A 22,268-nucleotide genomic window follows, 5' to 3' on the forward strand; every position below is an offset into this window, starting at 1 on the left:
AGTAATACATTTTGCAAAAAAACATGTTTGAAAAAATTAGAAGCTACTTTTAATAAAATATTTTTAATATTTAATTACATAAGGTGTTCAAAATTATCTCCTAACACATTTATGTACTCCTAAAAACGATCATTGAATGAGCTACTTACTCTACGGAGCATTTGTAAATTAACACATCGAAATACACTTTGTATTCTATTTTTCATCTTATTCCTTGTTGTTGGAGGTATTTTATAAACTTCATTATTAACGTAACCCCAAAAAAATCAGTCCAGTTTATTAAATTCTGGTGATTTGGGTGGCCACGCTACTGGTCCATTGAAAAATGAAAATATCTCGAAAACTAATAAATTTAGACATAGGGAATGTTATCTAAAAATTAAAGTACGGTAATGGTACTTTTCAATAGTGATATAAAATATAGGGTGTTCCATTGAAAATTACTGAGAAAATAATGTACTTGCGTTTTGACTCACCCTGTATTTGATATAAAGAAAATTAACAATATCGACCATTCCTGAAAATTTTGACAATACGTTAAAAAATATGGCATTAATAAACCATTGTTGTTTTGCTTATTTTTATTTATACAGGGAGTTGAACTTGTTACGATTTTCATATAAAATTGGTTATAACTTTGTAAATACCCTGTATAACATAACAAACCTTTATATTTTTGTGATGGAGAAGTTAACAGGATTTCGAATTCAAAATAAAATATAGGGTTTTCCATTAAAAAAAACATAAGTTTGGTCTGCTACTGTGCTATCGAACACCCTGTAACATTCTAATTAATTTTGTAATGTGAAGCTCAAAGGTGGCTAAAATTTTTGTTATTAGCTTTTATTGCTATCTATTACTATAGCGGAGCTATTGAGCTTTACCCTACTAATCAATCACCCTGTATAATAATAGAATAGATTAGGCCAGTCCGAAAAATAGCGTAACGCGGAACAGTTCGCCGGTGGTCTGTCTATCTCTCTCTACCGGCGCTTAGTTTTCTCTCTCTAGTATATGATGGCTGCCGCCTCTGTGTCACTGTCGTTCTATTACTCCCACCCCTTGGGAGATACGCTCACACTCGCACGACAGACAAAGATAGCTAGACCACCGTACTTGATATCGGCGTTACACCCCGATGCATTGAGTGGCATATGACTAGCCAGATCTATTGTTGACATATCTCTGTAAGATATACACCTGAGTCAACAAATCTTTACCCGTGCGTCGTGCGTCATTAATACCTAGCGAGATAAAACACATACTTTTTATCTAGCATCATTCTCTTCCACGCATGAAACTAATGACAAACCAGCTGCCGCCTGTTATTAAGTAAAAACACGTGTTATTTTTATGAACGATCTAGACTCAGTGCATTGAAAAGAGATAGATACAAAAAAAGACGCGTAGGAATGTTTTCAGATTTTTTGTGAAGTTTCTGGTTTGTTTACTTTTGTGGCTGTCAGTCTGTTGAATTTTTCGCTGTTTTTTGTCGAATTTTTGTATTTTGAAGGTTTTTGTATCACAGAAACAGTTTTTTCATAACTAATTTTATATTGGAGTTTGAAATTTTATGGTAAAAGTATATTTTATTTTGTTAAGGAAGTTTTGTTAAGTGGCAGTTAAGAAATGAGAATATAAGGTTGTTTTAAGTTTCCGCAAAGTGAATGAAATGACAAAAAGAAAATATGTTATTGAATTATTTTATAAATTGTTTATTTATTTATTAATCACTAATGATATTAAAAGAATTTGTTAAGCTACTTCAAATGTAGCTGTAATTCTGCAACAAAATTTTAAAGCAAAACCACAGAATAAATAACCATAGCAAAACTTACATTTGACATTTTATTGATTTGATAACGTCAAATTTTAACCCGTGATCAGAGCAGTAGCTACTTACTGTCACTTGGTGTTGCGTTTAGTAAATTTCCGACTTATTTCGTACGGTTTAAATGATGACGCACGGGTAAACAACCCTGGACTCAAGTGTATGTAGTATAGGGCTTTTCATTCACAGTCATTTGTTTCGAGCTTCTGTCATGTGTCACATAATATTAATATATCTACGTCATACGTCTTTGATGTTTACAATGATACAAACCTGATACAAACCAAAGACGTATGACGTAGATATATTAATATTATGTGACACATGACAGAAGCTCGAAACAAATGACAATCGATGAAAAGCCCTATTTTTGAAGTATTATTAAGAACAAGATCGTATATCTCAAAAATAAGTTGGATAATCAAAATAATAATTTTATTTTTAACAATAAAGATAACAAATTTCCAAAAATGGAATTTTTTTTGTACAAAATTATTTTAAAATAAAGAATCTCTATTCAAATTTGATTCCTTGTGCCAAGGGTAATTGTTTGGAATGATTGATTGTAATGGTAGATCGTCTCATATATTGCTTCCAGGAATCGCTGCCTGATTCTCTGCCACCACCAGTGGCTTTTTCACCACCGAAAGCTCCACCAATTTCGGCTCCTGATGTAGGAATGTTAACGTTTACGATACCACAGTCTGAGCCTTTGGGGCCAATCCACTAAAAAATAAAAAAAGATGTTTATTAATATCTATTTTGGATCGTTATTTATTATACTGTTACAATCAGCGACATTGCAAGTGTTTGATTTTCTTCTATATTTACTGGAAACAATACTGGATATTTTAAATATGGTAACAACAGAAAGAAAGATGCATATAAACAGATGCAGCACAGGAAAACCCGAGAAAAACAACAAAAATATAGAGACCTTAGAAGAAAAGAGAAGTGCATTCATAGAAGAAAAAAGAGAACTTATGAAAATAGAATACTAGAAGAACTTGAGGCATTAAAACAGGAAAATCAAACAAGAAAATTCTATAAAACTCTGAATAATGCAAGAAAGGAAGTCAAACCAAGGCTAAGACTATGTAAGGATAAGGAGGGGCACATACTCAATACAAAAGAAGAAATATTGAAAAGGTGGGTGGAACACTATAAAGAACTACTTACCATCGAAGTAGAAGATCCAAATCAACCGAACCCAAGAGCAACCAACAATACACCATTAGAGCCTCCATCAATTCAAGAAGTACGGGATGTAATAAAACACCTAAGAAATAATAAATCTCCAGGAAGTGATGGTATATCCGCGGAACTTATTAAATATGGAGGTGCTACCCTGACTAATCAAATATATAAAATAATACTAAGAGCCTGGAATGAGGAACAAATCCCGGAAGAGTGGTGTCTTGGAATCGTTTGCCCGCTACACAAAAAGGGTGATCAATTGGAATGTAGAAACTATAGGGGAATAACCCTCCTTAATACAGCTTACAAAATATTTTCGAGCATCTTATATGGTCGCCTAAGTGCATATTCAGAGGAGCTTCTTGGAGAATATCAAAGTGGTTTTAGGCCTGGTCGATCAACAACAGACCAGATCTTTGTGCTAAGACAAATACTGGAAAAAACCAATGAATTCAATATCGACACATACCATCTTTTCGTAGATTTTAAATCGGCCTATGATAGTGTCCTAAGAAATAAATTGTATGAAGCCATGGATGAATTCCACATCCCTGACAAACTGATAAGATTGGTTAAGGCTACAATGCGTAAAGTCGTTTGCAAAGTCGAAATACAGGACGAACAATCACAGGCGTTTGAAACGAATATTGGGCTGCGACAGGGAGATGCGCTGGCGTGTCTCCTCTTCAACATAGCTCTGGAAAAGGCGGTCAGAGATGCCCGAATAGACAACAGAGGAAATATTTTTAATAAATCATCCCAAATTTTGGCATATGCCGATGACGTGGACCTAGTTGCCCGCACAGCACGCAAACTAGAAGAAATGTATACCACCTTCTCAAATGCCTCAAAAAATATGGGCCTGACAGTAAACGAGGAGAAAACTAAGATGGTGGCATCAACACCCAACAATAGAGCCAGAAACATCGGTCACCAATTCTCTGTTGATAACTCTACCTTTGAAGTGGTGGACAAATTCACATACTTAGGCTCCCTGATCACCAAGGAAAACGTCATGACAGAAGAAATCAAGCGAAGGATAATCCTAGCGAACAAATGCTATTTTGGACTGAGTAGACATATGAGAAGCAGAAACTTAAGCCAAAAAACAAAAATAACCATATACAAAACCCTTATACAACCAGTGTTGACATATGGATCGGAGACATGGACCATCTCCAAGGCAGATGAAAACCTTCTGCTTATATTTGAACGAAGGATCCTGAGAGGCATATTCGGTGGCATCTGTGAAAATGGTATTTGGAGGAGGAGGTACAACTACGAGGTATACCACAGATATAAACATATATTTGGTGGAAAAGACGTAGTATCTCTTATAAGAATAGGACGACTAAGATATGCAGGACATCTAGCAAGATCACAGCATAACAACCCTCCTAGAAGAATCCTTATGTCACAACCTGTGGGAAGTAGAAATAGGGGTAGGCCAAAACTTAGATGGAAAGATGGTGTAGATGAGGATGGGAGAAAAATAGGCGCAGCAAACTGGCAACGGTTGGCAATGGATAGGACTGACTGGCGTAATAGACTTGGGAAGGTCGAGGCTCTTTCATAGGGCTGTAGCACCATTGATGATGATGAACAACAGAAAATAGAGAATTAAGAGAATAGCAAAGAAAGTATAGAACTGAATTGAAGAAGCTGCAACAGAAAAACAAATAGAATAAACAAAAAAATGGAAGAATTAGTAAATAGATAGAAAATAAAATAGATAGAATGGAGAAAGACAGGAGTAAGAAAACAAGGAGTAGAAATATATAAAGAAGACCAAAATGTAATAAAGGGAATATCCTAGATTTCTTAAGCACAGCTCTAAAAAGTTAAAAAGCACAAGGAAAATTGGAAATAAAGTCTGCTTAACTGAGCTCTTAAACGCAACGAACAAAGAGACAATATTGAAAAATAACAGAGGGATTCTTATTGGAATCATCTCGTTGTCCTTCTGTCTATTCGATAATTCTTTAAGGAAGTATCCTAAGGTCTTGAAACTTGGTACATAGGTACGTTGGTTCTTGGGACAAGGAACAACTTTGCTTAATTTAGGGTCGATAGATATAATTCTTATTTCTTTTCTTTTTATTGAAGAAAAAGAACTAGACCTAGACTATTGAAACTAGGTACATAGGTCCCTCTTGGTATACTGAAGAGCTCATCTGAATTTCAGGTTGAGAGATCTCTTTTTCTCATAACATTATACCTTTGAATGTTTATTTTATTATCGATTATAATTTATTATTGGAAATAATTTTTTAGTAACTTTCTAATCTTGTATTAAGGCATTCCAAAGGGTAAGAGGTAAAACTGGCTATAACAAATATAAAATTAGACAACCGTGAGCACATATGATTAAATTATAATAAATAAAGCATAAGAGCTTCACGAAAAAAACCAGAGAAGAAGTCTCCAAGAACTATTAAAGATGATTCACCATCATCATCAGCATGCCATCTACACTCCTAGCGGAATGATTGCCGCCCTCTTTGGGCTCTTCCGATTCGTTTGTCGCGGTTAATTAATCCTAATGAACATTTTGGTTTTACAATTGGTTGTGTGACTTGGCATCTTCTACAATTTTTCTCCATTCGTTGCTGTTTTTGCTTATGGTTACCCATTCTCTGACTCCCATCTTCTTAAGCTCCCCGACTATCTGGTTCTCTCATCTAGTTTTGGGTCTTCCTCGTGGTCTGCCTGATACAGGTCTCCATTTGGAAATTTTTTTGATAACGGCTTTCCTCCTTTCTATATGTCCCATCCATCTGAGTCTCTGTGCCTTGATGAATCTGACGATGTCTTCTCCTTTCAGAAGTTCTCTTACTTCGTGGTTCATGAGTTTTCTAAATTCATTATTACCTCAGTTTAGTGGTAAATTATAATAAATAAAGCATAAGAGCTTCACGAAAAAAACCAGAAAAGAAGTCTCCAAGAACTATTAAAGATGATTACTTAGGAATAAAATTAAGAAAAATAGAAAACGAGAATGCGTGTAATGCGACAAATAGAAGCACCACATTAAGTATACAGCTTATGTATGTGGAGCTGGTCTATGGGACAAAATGAATAAAAAATGTGGAATGGGTCTAGTGGACAAAATGGATAGAAATAGACAAACATGACGTGAAAAGACACTAAAAAAGATGAGATGCGAGGAAAAATAGCGTGAAATATGAATCGTAGGTTATTTTCTTGTGGCATTTTTATAATGAACTATTTTAAATGGGAAATAAGCCACAATTTTATTTTAAAAAATGAATTTATTAACGTTTTATTAACTAATAAATTTATTAACACTCTACCTTTCCTCGATGTTTTAGTCTCAAAGAACGACACTGGATATCGAGACTCAAGTGTATAGGAAACCAACACACACTAACAGATATCTCAATTACAAATCAAATCACAACATCAACGTTAAAAAGGGAATCATTAAATCCTTATATATGATAGAGCCAAAATTACTTGTTCTAACGAAAATTCATTTTTAGAAGAAAAACATTTGTTAACATATGTTTTATTAAAAAATGATTATCCTTTATCGTTTATAAATAAGGAATTGTCAAGATTGGATCGAATGGAACAGAACAACGTAGAACGGGATCCTATAACATCCACAAGAAATAATACGAGGAAAATATCAATACCATATATAAAAGGACTATCCGAGAAACTTAAAACAATAGGAAATAAATTCAACATTTCAACAACATTCAAAACAACAAACACATTGAGATCTATTCTATCTAAAACTAAACCTAACAATGAACAAGAAAGAAGAAAGAATTGTGCTTATAAAATACCTTGTGAATGCGAACAATTTTATTTAGGTGAAACATCAAGACCATTAGACGTTAGAATAAGTGAACATCAGTCTTATATTAAAAATAGAGAATTTGATAGATCTCAAATATGTCAACACGCATGGGATAATGAACATAGAGTTCAGTGGAGAGATTCAAGTATAGTCCCGAAAGAAACAGATAGTAAAAAGAGAAAAATCAAAGAAGTGGCTCTAATTATGCTAGATGAAAACAATTGTGTCGCAAATTCCTCGGTAGAATGCAGTAGGATGTGGTTACCCATACTAAAAGAGGAAGTCAATAGAAAGAAAATACCACGATTAGTAGGTCATATCGAGTTAGTACATATTTTATATTTTAGTTTTATTTATATATCTATGTATTATTAATATTATTTATAATTTAAAATATCATACATACATTAAAGTCAGAATTTGGTATTAGTTTTGAGAGTAAACTAAATGTAAGCCCAAATACTTACGATGTCGGGATAGTATCACGAGGTTTTTTCCTGGTTTTCCCTCGTGATTTACTATGGAATCTCTAGCGCGAGAATTTTACTGCCATCGTTCCATTTGTTGTCTTTTTAAGGACAGATCACATGCTATGATTTTTTGTGGCGGATATTCTTGAGTTGGGGTTGATTTCATGTAATCGAATGAACTATCTTTTAGTAAGTCGTCCCAGGAACGCAACTCATCAATATTGGCAATGTCATTTTAAAGTCTTCTGCTTTAAAATGTATAATACATGCCTGAATTGCCGATATAAATGAGTCAGATTAAATAAATTATTAGAAGAATTTTTTACTAAGCAACAACATTTTTGTTTATTTAGTATTATTTTGTATTTTGACAACGACACCCGACTTGGGCGTCGAAACGTTAATAAATTCATTTTTTTGATAAAATTGTGGCTTATTTCCCATTTAAAATAAGTAGTTCATGAATAGTAGGAGGTAGATGTCATGAGAAACAGGATTGTCTTGTTGCAAGAGGATGAAGATAAATAAATATTTTTTGGTTATTTGACATATTAAAGAAACTGGTTTTAATTTAATTGATTTCGCCGTTTTTTTTGTGTTTATTTAAGAAACTTTTGTAATATACGTTTTTCCGAAGATTTTTTACAATTAAAACATCCTGAATAAAAGTTAAATAAGTATTAAAATTGAAACTGAAGTGATATCTTTCTTACCTCAAATATATTTCCGATATTCTGAGTAAACATACTTGAAGAAAGTCCTTGTGGTACCTCGTTATTCCAGGATATCGCTTGTTCTACACTATCTGCCTTTAATACGTATACTATGGGTGCAAAGCATTCGTTGTGTAAAAGAGGGCTGTCATGCTGAAGTCCTGTTACTATTGTTGGTTCGACATAGAATCCTGGTTTGTTTAATACCTAAAACAAATTTTCTCTATAAGTATTGTTCAGTAAAACCCATTTGTCTGCAATCATGAGGAAAAGACACGATAGACGTTCGTTGATGCGATGCAAGTAACCTTGGGGGTTTCAGTTAAATCTGTTTAGTTATACCTATTAGTAAATTGGCCAATTACAACAGAATAACAATAGGTTGCTATTTTATTTGGTCCTACGGGATGCAAGGAAGAGAAGAGGCCAGTGGCCTATTATTACATCTGATCTTTCCAAAGTTCTTAATTTATGCGATTACCAAGCGAACACAATTGAGGGGATTAGATGCTAAGGGGTACAAGTGATAAAATGGTTTAATTGAGAAAAACGAAGTCAAAGTTAAATTTACATAGTAAATTATACATCGAATGAATCACTTATAGACTTATTTTGAATTCATTTTACACCTTTTCTTTATCTAATTGTAAAAAGCTTTTGTAAAGTTAGTACTTATTTTCATTCAAAATATTTGAAATTTTGAAAAAACATTCGCACTTGTACCCCTTTGCTTCAAATTTTGCACTTGTTTCTCTTTGCCACTTAAGTACCTTACGAATTTCCTAAATTCTTAATCTAAAATAAAGGCAAAATTACGTAAAAAATAAACCTTTTTATTTATGAAAAATTACTTGATTCATTTTGTGTTATTATTTCACTTATTTTGAATACTTTTTTAAGGGCTTGATTTGCAAAGATACTAAACGATTCTCCAAAAATAATATCCAACACCTTATAGCCAAAGGGATACAAGTGAAGTTATACCTGTTTGCCGCAAACTGTTTTTTAAATATTTCGTAAATAGTCAAACCAGAATCTGCGATATGTCGCCACCAGCAGTATAATTCACCTGTACTACGTAACGAACGAAAATTTCTTTTTTAAAAATGAATTACTATTATCAACGAAAACATTTCGTTTATAAATTCGCAAAAGTCTGTGTGTTATTGCGTTGCCGCTCCTGCAATACTCAGATCAGATTTATCGATGGATTCTTATGTAGTTTTTTCTTCTGAATCCAAATCTGAAAACGGCATTTCGATATTTCTAACCGTCTTCGAGATAATCGACTTCAAAGTCTAAAATGTGACGTCACAATCGTTTTATTTTCTGCCGACACACTACACGTCCAGCTGAAATTGTTGCTGTAGGGCTTTTCATTCACAGTCATTTGTTTCGAGCGTCTGTCATGTGTCACATAATATTAGTATATCTACGACATACGTTATTGGTATATACAATAATACAAGCTAAAGACGTATGACGTAGATATATTATGTGACACATGACAGAAGCTCGAAACAAATGACAATCGATGAAAAGCCCTATTAAGTAGGCTAGTTTTTTTAATCTCGATTTGTTAAGAGGAAACAGTAGCGATCAACAGGTAGCGAAAACGCCTTCCAAGATTGCGGCTGTAATTTTGAATATTTTTTCGAGATATTTGGCACACGTATTCGTAATATAATAATGAATAGCGGTACAGAGCCCAATTTGAAAAATATATTAATATGTGGAAATTACTCTGTAATTAAATACAATATTAAAAAACGAGCCTGTACCGCCATTAAGAAGAACAAAAAAATACGCTTTCTTCAAATAAACTTTTTTATCCGATGCCTAGATTTTGTGTCATTTTGGAACTACTAAAATTTTTTATTTCATTAGTAGTTCCAAAATGACACAAAATCTAGGCATCGGATAAAAAATTTTATTTGAAGAAAGTGTATTTTTTTATTCTTCTTAATGGCGGTACAGGCTAGTTTTTTTAATATTGTATTTAATTACAGAGTAATTTCCACATATTAATATATTTTTCAAATTGGGCTCTGTACCGCCATTCTTTATTATATTACGAATAAGTGTGCCAAATATCTCGAAAAAATATTCAAAATTACAGCCGCAATCTTGGAACGCGTTTTGGCTACCTGTTGATCGCTACTGTATCACCTTAAGCAATGCATCGGTTATTTACATTTGGGTTTGACACTTCGTGAATGTTAAACTAAGTTTTAAATTAAGTATTAATAAAACATCAATGACATTTGATAGTGAATTTAATTATTATATAAAATAAATAAGATGTTCAAAAATACAATTTGAGTATATTTTAAAAGCAATAATTTATTAACAGCTTTAAAAAGGTTTATACGAGTATACGGCCTCCCCTTTATGATAAATGGACTGTTCCATTTGCTATGAAATTAAAATATAGTCGGTTCGCTAAACTCGCCACAACTGGCTAGTGATTTTAGTAGGTAATTTTTTGTTTTTTGCGAATTTTGCCAAAATTGGCAAAATTACTAATTATTTAGTAATTATTAACTAATTAGTAATCATTTTTTTGCTAAATTGACAAAATTGTGTCTGAGTTTAGCGAGCCGACAGTATATGAAATAATATTGTTTGGTATAAAAAATTATGATCTGATATGTGCAATAGACGACCGGAGTGTGACGTCACGGCCAACTGCGACTATCTTCAGTGTTATTATCACTTTCCAAACAGAGATTGTAAACACGTTGAAAAGATAGAGTTTACCGAATCTCAAGACTTTTTAATTAGTATAAAGTTAAAATTTTGCTTCCTGTGCTATTTTTTATGTTTAATTATAGTGTTTTTTAATTTCACTATCTTAATTCGGTCTCCTAACCTTAACTTCACCCATACATACATTTTATTGCTATTTATATAAAACATCATGCTTTATTATTTACACAACCTTGTAAAATTGTTATAGTAACTATAACAATACTTACATATTGCAAAAAAACGGAAATATTCTCTGTAAAAACTGAAAAAACAATAAAAAATACAAATTTGCCACACTAAACAACGTTTGTTTGGAAAGGTTTGGAAAAAATCTGACATATATGTCAATAAAAATTGACACTTCTACGTCATCACTCCGGCCGTCTATTACATCCTTCTAATGGAAAAAAATATTTGAAGATTTTTCTCAAATTATGGATACCAACAACATTTTCATTTGTAACCAGGCCCGCGCCGTCCATAAGGGCGAAGGGGGCGGAGCCCCCGGCGCCGTATTCAAAAGGCGCCAGTAGGAGCCGAAAAAAAATTTTTGACAATACCGAAATTACCAGAAATATTAGTTGTATTTTATTATCTTGTAAAATTTAAAACTTACCAATCGTAGGTAGGTATAAAAATGGCAGTTAGTATTACGACTACTTTGATCCCATAATTGTACGAACCCTTATTTCTCTTATTAAACTGAACCATATTTGTTCTCTGATGGTGTAATCGTTGTTTTTTGTAAATATTTATAGTATTCATAATAATTTATCGGTAGGTATGTTACTTTCCTAAACACATGACAAATATGTAAAAAAACTATGTAAACCCAATAACCACTGAGTTATTGCTCTTTAAAGGGGTGATTATTTTTGAAGAACCTCGAAATGGAGAACCATCAATCTCAAATAACTCGAATGTAGTGAAATTTTTTATAAATTGTGAGTTTTTTATAGAATGTAAAAAACGGTTATAAAACGTGAGTTTTTTCAAGGAAAAATGCATAGTTTCAATCGCTAATATACTTGGAAAATATCAACTTAGCAAAAAAAATTGTAGAACAAAATTTACTCAAAATTGGTCAATCTAACGACTTCCATAGTTATTTTGATTGAAAAATTTTCATTTCCTAAATGGGGTTGTTTTCACCCCCAGGGCAAAAGCCCGGTTTGGCATAGGGTAGATTTTGAAGAAGGGGGTCAACCGAGCTTAAATCCAATTTTTTATTAAAATCGGTGTTAATTCTCAAAATTCCACGGTTTTACATTTTTTTACCGATGATGACTACTCTATTAACCAATAGAAAAACAAAAAACCAAAATATTCAGAAAAGCAAAACGTACATTTTTTTACTCTTTGAGATTTTTGGTATCACTAATAATTTTTAAGTTTTAAAAAAAATGTCATTTTTTCCAAATTAAAAAAATTACTTTAAAGCCATTTTTTTAAAACAAGCACTTTGAACCGATGAAACTTATATGTATATAAACAATACATAAGTTAAGTAACTTGTGACGCGGTAACAATTAATTTGTGTTTTAATTTTTGTTTACCAAAAAAAGGGACCATCATTATTTTAGCGTAACTTGTTTACTTTTTATGCTAGAAACTTTTTTAAACAACATAAAAAGAATGTGTGTATCTTGTACGCATGTAAGAAGTTATACTTCTATTATTATGATTTCAGCGAAATAAATATATTTTAAACAGTTTAATTGTATTTTTATTTAAATATTAAACTAATTTTAATATTTAAAATAATACCAAAAATTAAAAATAACGTTAATATGTCATTTTTTATGAACTGTAGCCTCCCCGCAATTACTTTTCCCTTGACCAATCGTAGAAAACCTAAATACCCTCAGATTTTCTGTACAATTTTTTAATTTTCTTTTCATCATATTTTAATGCTAATTATCCCAACGAAAACAAATCCAAAGATACAAAAGTTAAATAAATATATTTACTAAAAACACCAATATATTTTTTTTCAAACTTTATCATACGTAACTTGGAAGATTTAGCAACTAACTTGATACTGTCGGTACGCGCCTGCTTCATACTGTCGCTTTTATAAAAAATTCACTCTCAACATTATTTCCAATCGCGCCTAAAGAAGTGTAACTTCAAAAATTAAGTTTTTTTAAACACTTTTAAAAAGTTGTAATGAGTTTACCGCGAAAAGTGCATTTTTTGTTTATTTCTCGTTGAAATAGGCATTTGATTTGGAATTTGACCAATAAGAACCTAGTTTTCATTAGCTAAAATTCTGCTTCATCTGGGTGTAGTCACTTCATGCATACACCATTTTTTTCACTTTTTTATAAGCTATATTTTTCCTAAGAATGTTTTTTCGATAAAATAGTTTTTGAGTTATTTGCGAAAAACGTGTTTTTTTTTTGTTGAAAAATGGACATATTCACTCGCCAATAATCGAAAAGTGTTGACTTAGTGAAAAAACTCTATAGAACAAAAGTGGCTTAGAATTAGTCATTTTATCCATTTCCGGACTTATTTTGAACATATAGTTTTTCAACCCCGAGAAGGGGTAAAACTCATCCTCTGAGCAAAAGCCACACATCGGCAAAATATCACTGTTTTTCTTTGACATGTTAGCTACGCTTATGCCAAGTTTTATTTCAATCCAAGCTGTGCTTTAAAATCCGGAGCAAAAACCGTGAGTAAATGGACTTATTCACTAAGTTGCAAAAAACTGCTTACAAGGGGAGGAGGAAAGGGGCGCCTAAAATTACTTGCCCCGGGGCGCTTGAAAGCCTTGTCGCGGCCCTATTTGTAACTCTTTTGTTTTTAATTTGACGAAGAAAAGTTATTTTTCATAAAAAGCTCTTCATGTTCTAAGATTTATGATGCAACCATCATATATAAAATTTTATTAATTTTATACGAGGTATATAAAAATATGAATTTCGATCAAGGGTAAACTACCTTTATACAGTGGTATAAAGTATCTAGTTCATACCATTTAAATTAGAATGATATAATTGCACATTAAAACATAATTATTGATTCTAAACTATGTACTTTTCATAATAGCAATTTTCCATATTATGAATTAAAATACGTAAATAAACAAAGTTTTCGTTATGATAATGCTCGCATTTACAGCTTGTTTTAAATAAAAAATGTTTGCTGCTACTTTTTGACTGGAGACATACTATCAATGTATTCTCCTATTCTTAAATTTATATAAGAATGTGATTTTAATTAACTAATTTATGAACGTACTGATTCTGCAAAGGGATCTTAGACTATAAAGTATGAGAGTAGAAAAAGATAGTTTTAAAGTTAGATTAAGAAAAAGTATACTTACATTGCCACCAAATTCAATTTTGCCTCCTTGCTTTTGAATTTGTTCTATAGTGTCTATATATTTTTGTAATGATTGTTTACTGTGAAGTGGACCTACTAGAGTATTATCTTCTAAAGCATCTCCTATCCTGTGTAGTACCTGGCCGTAAGCTTTCTTTAATCTCTCCAAAACTTCATTATATACCTTAAACGGAACATTTTGTTACATATGTATAAAATATATCCTCTATCAAATTAAGCAGTCTTTAGATGTTTTACTATATTGGAAAGGTCTCCGTGAATTTTAGCATAAAAATGTTATAGGTACCTTGCTATGTAGTATCAGTCTTCTTGTAGTTGTACATCTTTGTCCAGCGGTTCCTACGCATGCAAACAAACTTGCTTGTACCACCATATCTAAATCGGCGTCTTCAGCTACTATGATTGCATTGTTTCCGCCAAGTTCCAACAAAAATTTTCCAAAACGTTTTTGAACTTCCACTCCCACCTGAAAATATGTATATACATGTATCTCTAAAATCGGATAGAAATGTTTCTTAAACTAAAATTCTAGTATTTTCAAAAATACCAATAAACGTACGTTTGTACAAGAATAAAAAACCGCTAAACGCCGTAAAAATGAGTGGCGCATACAATATTCCAGCTACAAAAGATCTGATATGAATATTACGTGGCGCGAAAATGTATTTCCATTTTGATACAAAACAAAATTCTAGTTTTATTTTAAAAGATTTTTTGATAATATTTGCTCAATTTGAAGTAAAACGCACCACAAAAGAGTAACTTTGATACAGTTTGAATTTTGAAACTCTTTTGTGGAGCGTTTACTTCAAATTTAACAAATATTATGGAAAAATATTTTAAAATAAAACTAGAATTTTGTTTTGCATCAAAATGAAAATACTTTTTCGCGTCACGTAATATTCATATCAGATCTTTTGTAGCTGGAATATTGTATGCGCCACTCATTTTTACGGCGTTTAGCGGTTTTTTATTCTTGTATTAGGAGTTTTTCAAAGTTATTTATAAATTAAATGTATGAAGTTTAATGCAATGTTTCTCGATTACACGTTAAGCTTTATAAATGGCCGCCTTTGTCGCATTATCTCCTAAATGATCTAGTGTACATCGAATGTACACTAGATTTTTTTTATTCGAAATAGATTGAAAAAAATATTGGGATGGTCGGTAAATATACTCGGATTGCCCGTTGCCAGATCAAACTTAGCGTCGTAACCACTACAACTACATAAACCATTTCGGGAATAATCGTTAATTGGATTATACTTTTGTAGCTTAATAACTTCTAAACGGCTTAACCGATTTTGATCACTAAACATGAGTTTGAAACGTATTGACAAGTAGTAGTGATGCATCTAAGGTCAAGTAAGTATGATAACTAAACCTATTACAGGAATTATTGAGCTTAAAAAACCCTTTTTCCCTTAGGAAATAGATTTGACCATATTTATGAAGCCTGTAACTTAAAAATTCGAATTTTCCCAGATATGAGGTATACACCATTAGATTCGTCTAGAATCCTTTTACAAACGCTCAGTTATTGGCGCAATTCGTAGGTTGAAATTTTGAGTAATTGTCGAAAAACCAAAATTTTCAAATTTTTTTTTCAGTTTTTCCGCTATACCGTTTGTGTGTCTATTCCTGACGGCTTAAATGCCATTTGAAAGCATAACTCAACACTATTGATTTGGTCTATTTGCGATTCTCCTGTCTCTTCTTGAACCGAAGATATTATGTACCCCCAAAAAATATGCCATTTTGTACCTACCAAGTCCTATAGATGGCTTATAGTTGGTCAAAATTTAAAAACTACACCGGTTCTGAATCGGCCCTGACCCTTCTTCAAACACAGAAAAAAAATTCAGATCGGTTTAACTTACACATACATGCATATCCACAAACATTTTCCCTTTTTTAAATAGAAATTGAGTCATATTTCTGAGCTCGGTAACTTTTGAATAGTATAACCGATTTTCAAAATTAGACATGCGTTGGAAAGGTAATGACATGTATGATCATAATGATCAGTACTATTAGAAGCCGCAAAGGTCGGACTTAAATTTTCGAAGTTTTTGGGAGTTTTGGGGACGAAAACGAAAAACAGACTCTAAATATGAATGGCCGTAAAATACACACCCTTGGACCAAAATGGATGGTTGACATATGAATGGATGAGTCTTTTCCTGAAGTTTAAGATGGGAGTTGGCCCAATTTTCAATTCAGTCAGATTTAGAAAATCTAAAATTTCTTGTATATACAGGGTGAGTGGGGAGGAATGTTCCAAACTTCAAGACTATATAATATACGTAAAAATAATCAAAAATATCTCATATGTTGTTATTCGTGTATAGTGTCGCGTGTAGGGGGGTGTGTGTGTGCGCCACTGACGAGAATTGCCGTTCACTGGTAATGCTAAAGGACAAATAATAGAATAGGTAACCTCTATAAAATATTTGGGAGCAAATTCAACTGCTAGTGTAACCCAAAAATAGAAATTCTATCAAGAATCGAACAAGCGAGGAAAAGACTCACGAACATACAAACATTTTTTACAAGATTAAATCTAGTCTAGAGCTCAGAATCCGAATGAACAGATGTTACGTTTTCTCTGTCTTGTTGTATGGCTGTGAAAGTTGGGCAATGGACTCTGAACCAGAAAAAAGAATAGATGCCAAAAAGTTACCAACGATGAGGTACTTTGGCGCATGAGTAAACAAAAAGAATTACTAAGCGTGATCAACGAGAGGAAAATACAATACTTGGGTCATGTATTGAGAGGTGAAAGATATGGTTTACTCCGAATCATATTGGAAGGTAAAGTTCAAAGTAAAATATCATTGGGAAGAACTCGTGGCTGAAAGACCTGAGGCAATGATTTGACCGCTCATCCGCAGAAATCTTTCGTCAGCAATTTCCAAAGTTACAATTGCCATTTGGATCGCCAATCTTCGAAAAGAGAAGGTGCAATAAGAAGAGGAAGGTCTACAAAGTCATAACAGAATCAATCAAAGTCGTTTTACTTGTGAAGCAGAGGAGAGATATTAAACAGCGAAATATTGGTGACAATAAGAAAGAAGCAAAAGAGGCGACCATGCAAAATGGTAGAATATGTGGATTGCCTGGAAAAAAAGGGACAGTGGACATGGCAGTTAATACCGGACACCAGAAAATGGATATTATGCAAACATAAGGGCGTAAGTTATCATTTTACGCATTTTTTGAGTGGCCATTGTTATTTTCGAACATATTCACTTAGGATCGGAAACACCCAAAGTCCAAACTACCATGACTGACGCTACGCATTACAAGATACAGTACAAGCAGCATATTATTGCTGAACCAGAAGGTTTATTATTGAACCCAGATGAGGAATTGATAAATTACATACTAAAGTGTCTGTAAACTGGCAACGGAGGTACCAGTTAATAATGAAGATAATTAAAATAAATAAGCAGAAGAAAAAGCCATAATAGATTAAAGTGGGAAGTTTATCATCAAATTGCCCAGAATGAATATGATGCACAATATGTCGTGATAGACGATTTCAGTACATCCCTACATTAAAGACCCGAGAGATTTTAGCTGGTAAAAAATTGGCAAGCCATCTCGTGATAGAGTCTAAGTGGTTGGTGTCATTAGATGATTTTTCCCAAGTTTATAAAAAAGCTAATATTACTAGACGGAGTTTACCTAGACGATAGCAACTTATCTCTTCAAATCACACAAATAATGAATGTTGGCACAGAATCGTGTGATTTCAAATTCTTTTTACTTGAACTATTATGTAATATCCTCACTAGAACGAATATAAATCTTTAATTTTGGAACGCACCTGTTGACCGATATGAGTGCTTCCTGTAAAGGATAACAATTTGATCCTGTGATCAGCAGCCATAGCCTTGCCTACATCTGCACCACCACAACACAAGGATGCTACAGCTCCAGGTAGATTATTCTTTTTAAGAACATCGGCTACTATCTTTGTTGTTGCTAGAGATACAAGTGGAGTAGTTTCAGCTCCTTTCCATAAAACAGTATCACCACATACCTGTAAAAAATAATTTACGTACTATAATGTCTGAAACTTCTAAATAAGAAAGAGTACAATAATATTGTATTAGTCCATTAAAATGTTACATTTAGGGTTGCATTTCTTAGAGGAGTCAATTTTATTTTTTTAATGTGTAGGGGGGTTCAGTAGAAGCTTAAGTTCAAGTTTTTGGGGTCGTCACCCTTGTCCCCCGGTCGCCACATTGGAAAAAGGGGTGCAAAGGGCTTTCGCGCTGTATCTCCTAAATCCTAAACTAGCAATCCTACAGAAAATTTAATTATACATAAAATGTAGCAAATTAAATTTTATACAATTTTATGTCTATCACTTTTTATCGTCAAGTGACCAACAAAAAAGTTATAATCAAAAATATGAGAAAATTTTGTAAGAAGTTTCCTTTTGGAGGTTATAACTTTTTTTCCGTTCATTTCACAATAAAATAACATCATAGCGATTTTGTAGAGGATTTTTCAATGAACAATTTTCACTATAAAGTTGTTTAATTTTATTTATTATCTAGGTTTTACAGCGCTCCAATCTTGATCAGATATTATCAGATATCTCGAATTCTTATAGGAATACAATAAAAAATAGTACCTATATTGTACAACAAGTGAGAAAAAAGACACATTTCTCACGAGCGCAGAATTATGTTGGCACGAGCCGAGGCACGAGGCGAGTGCCGCAAATTAAGTGAGGGATTAAGCGAGGGATATGTCATTTTCTCATGTGTTGTACACTTTACTTTTTCTATGGATGCAGTTTTGTCAAGAGTTCAAACTTCAAAATTAAATAATTTAGGTGCCTTTAGGTAGGTATATTATATACATAAATTGAAATAAAATACATATTGTGCATGTTACCATCGAAACGGCGATCATATATAGAAAACCGTAGGACAACCCGTGAGAAAAAATATTTCTCACTGCAATGGCCGACTTTTCTCACTGTATGAGACATTTTTCGTTTTGAATGTATGTAAGTAGTGAAAGAAGTTGCACATTGTATAGCATCCATAAAAAGTACTTTTCTATCTATATAATATATATATGTTATAGTCAAAGCCCGAATTTCAGGCACTCCTAGGTTTGACTAGGCAATCCTCAGGTCTGACTGACGGTCTTAGTCAAAGCCCGAAATAAATTACAGTTTCGGCCTTTGACTAGTCAAACCTAGGAGAGACTAAGTTGGTCAGGCAAAGGTCGAAATTTAATTTTATGAAACCGGGGTTTGACTAGTCAAACCCCGATCAGCTATTAATATGTCGTAATTTATTAGATTAGGTTTAATAAAACGTAATTTTTTAATTTTAATGTTAATTATTTTTATATTGTTTTAATTAAAATAAACAAAAAATTAGTGTTTATCTACTCTATGTCATATTATGTATAAGTTTTTAGTTTGTGAAAACTGTCATTATAGATAGCAGTGCGTGAAGGGTTTAAGGTGTGCGTGAAGTAACAATGTATTTTAAATGGGATTTACTTTTTCGCACACTTTCAATGGGTTTTTTGGCACACTTTCATATAATCAAATATTCTTAACTTTCGCGTTGTCATGGTGATGACAATATGAGCAATGACTTACAACAACATTTTTGACAGTTTTGTGGTTTGAAAGTAGTTACGGTTTTTAAATGTCAAAGTTCTAAAAATTCTAAAATAGAAATGAATTCCAGTGATGAAGAGTTACAGTTTTTTATTTGTTTATCGTAGATAAAATATTATATGAAACTGTGCGTGAAGTACTTTTTGCGAACTTACGCGATGTATAGCACTCGCTCCGTTGTTGCTCGTGCTCTAAAAATCGCGTGCGTTCGCAAAAAGCATACATCACGAACTGTTTCATAAATAACTATTATTCTCACATGTTGAGACATTATGGCATTTAGAGTTGCACAATACGTTAGACCTTTTACACTTACATAATTTTGAAGAGCATTTCTCATTGCAGTAGCATTTTATAAAGCCTTGTCCTCAAAATTTAGAATCTGTTGTACTAATTTCTCTTAGAGCTTCAAGTCTTGAACATCTTCAAAATTAAGAAAATCCTCATTGCATTATCTTATTTTATTTCTGGAAAAAAGTGTGTTTATTGTTACGTATTTCGTACCAACTCTATATGCTATGTTTCGAGCATCTCCTTTGACTCTATCAAAGCTGGGGATAGGAATTCTTACAGTTTTTCCGATCGAAATTGGAGGAAATTTTTACGCCAATAAATAATTATAATTTATTTACACCATAACAAATGAGAAAATTATTTAGCATTAACTATTTAAAAATATTAATAAATTTTTTACAAAAATACTTTAAGGTAATATATTCCGCAGAATTAAGATAATAGATTGCACATGCGTGCATAATTTGAAATCAGGTGGTACATATTTTGTGCACTGACAGCACACTTAGTGCATACTATGAAGGTTTTGAAAGAAAAGTTACATGCATGCGCTGTGCACAGACAGAAAACATTAAAATAAATAAAGAAAAGGCGATTGAAGGTCTTCATTCCCAGGCTAATACTATGAAACCATTAAGAGACAAAAAATGTCCTCCAATTTCGATCGAAAAAACTGTAACAATACCTATCTCCAGCTTTGACAGAGCCAAAGGATATGCTCGAAATATTTTGGATAATATATAAAATAAAACAATTGACGGTTTGTATAGAGTTGGTACGAAATACAGAAAAACAAACACACATTTTTTAAGAAATCAAAGAGAATTTTCTTAAATTCGAAGATGTTCCAGACGTTAAGCTGTCTCTAAGAGAAATTAGTACAAAAGATTCTAAATTTTGAGGACAAGGCTTTATAAAATGCTACTGCAATAAGAAATGCTTCTCAAAATTATCTAAGTGTAAAAGGTCTAACGTATTGTGCAACTTTAAATGCCATAATGCCTCAACATGTGAGAATAAACAATAATTTTTTAATTTTAAATACAATATAAAAATAGCAAACATTAAAATTAAAACATTACGATTTATTAAACCTAATCTAACAAATTACGACATTTTAATAGCTGATCGGGGTTTGACTAGGCAAACCCCGATTTCATGAAATTACATTTCGACCTTTGCCTGACCAACTTAGTCTCTCCTAAGTTTGACTAGCCAAAGGCCGAAACTGTTATTTATTTCGGGCTTTGACTAAGACCGTCAGTCAGACCTGAGGATTGCCTAGTCAAACAAGGGCGGATGCAGGACCGATTTTCGGGAGGTGCCATGAACTTTATTTTTGGAGGGGTACCGGGGGGTCTGGGGGTAATTTTTAAAGATTATAGTTACAATGGTGAGTTTTAGGGCACTTTTCACAACTGTTGATTGCCATAAAGTCATTCAAAACTTATCGTTATTAAAGTATTATTAAAGTCAATACCGACTCCTACACATTTCTTCAGATCCAAGTGCAGTTCTTTTAACAAGTTTATAAGTTTAATACTATTTTTCCCTATGCTTCTCTTGTCAGGCCTTGTTCTTCCCCTCTTTCATGATTTTTACTAATTATTTTTATGTTCTCATAAGCGTCAATGGACTTTGACAAATATTCACGAATGTTGTTATTGTGTATGTATCTCAAATTTAGCGAAATTTGTCTCACGTGAGATACGTCGGTCGTTTCGTCAAATATGACAGAGTAATTATTAGAAATAGTAGATAATAAAAGGTACAAATAATAAACAAACTATTTATTTTATAACCGAAAAACCGTAATATTACAATATACAAAGAAATTAAGATACGTGTTTCTACAACGAGATATTCTTCTAGACTACTGTATCGAACGCAGAACTAACACTAACATACAGTTCTGACATTCACATCCCTTGTAACATGTGCAACCTTAGGTAAGAGTTTATCGCCCTAATGCATTCGGAGAATTGGCCCACCCATGAAGGAAGACCCCACATGTGTATTATAACACTTAACAAAAATAATAAAGTTGAATTCCAACATCCCCTCGCAACTAAAATTATTTTTGAATTAGTCAAACAGACCCCCTTTACTACTTAAGTACTCTAACTTAACCCTATTCAGCGGCTTAGTCAACATATCAGCTATCATATCC

General features: G+C 32.7%; 1 protein-coding gene across 1 annotated transcript in view; it reads right to left on the reverse strand.

The window, feature by feature from the left end:
- Positions 1-2,249: 2,249 nt before the first annotated feature.
- LOC114326553 (putative aldehyde dehydrogenase family 7 member A1 homolog) overlaps positions 2,250-22,268 on the reverse strand; it is a 50,095-nt gene continuing 30,076 nt past the window's right edge. Inside the window, exons 4-8 of the mRNA XM_028274946.2 lie at positions 17,978-18,193; positions 14,432-14,611; positions 14,126-14,308; positions 8,041-8,247; positions 2,250-2,557 (exon numbers count right to left, since the gene is read on the reverse strand). Of these exons, the coding sequence (XP_028130747.1) occupies positions 2,345-2,557; positions 8,041-8,247; positions 14,126-14,308; positions 14,432-14,611; positions 17,978-18,193 (999 nt within the window). The 3' untranslated portion in view covers positions 2,250-2,344. The remainder of the gene's footprint in view (positions 2,558-8,040; positions 8,248-14,125; positions 14,309-14,431; positions 14,612-17,977; positions 18,194-22,268) is intronic.

Source organism: Diabrotica virgifera, chromosome 7 (assembly GCF_917563875.1).
Source record: "Diabrotica virgifera virgifera chromosome 7, PGI_DIABVI_V3a".
Lineage (NCBI taxonomy): Eukaryota > Metazoa > Arthropoda > Insecta > Coleoptera > Chrysomelidae > Diabrotica > Diabrotica virgifera.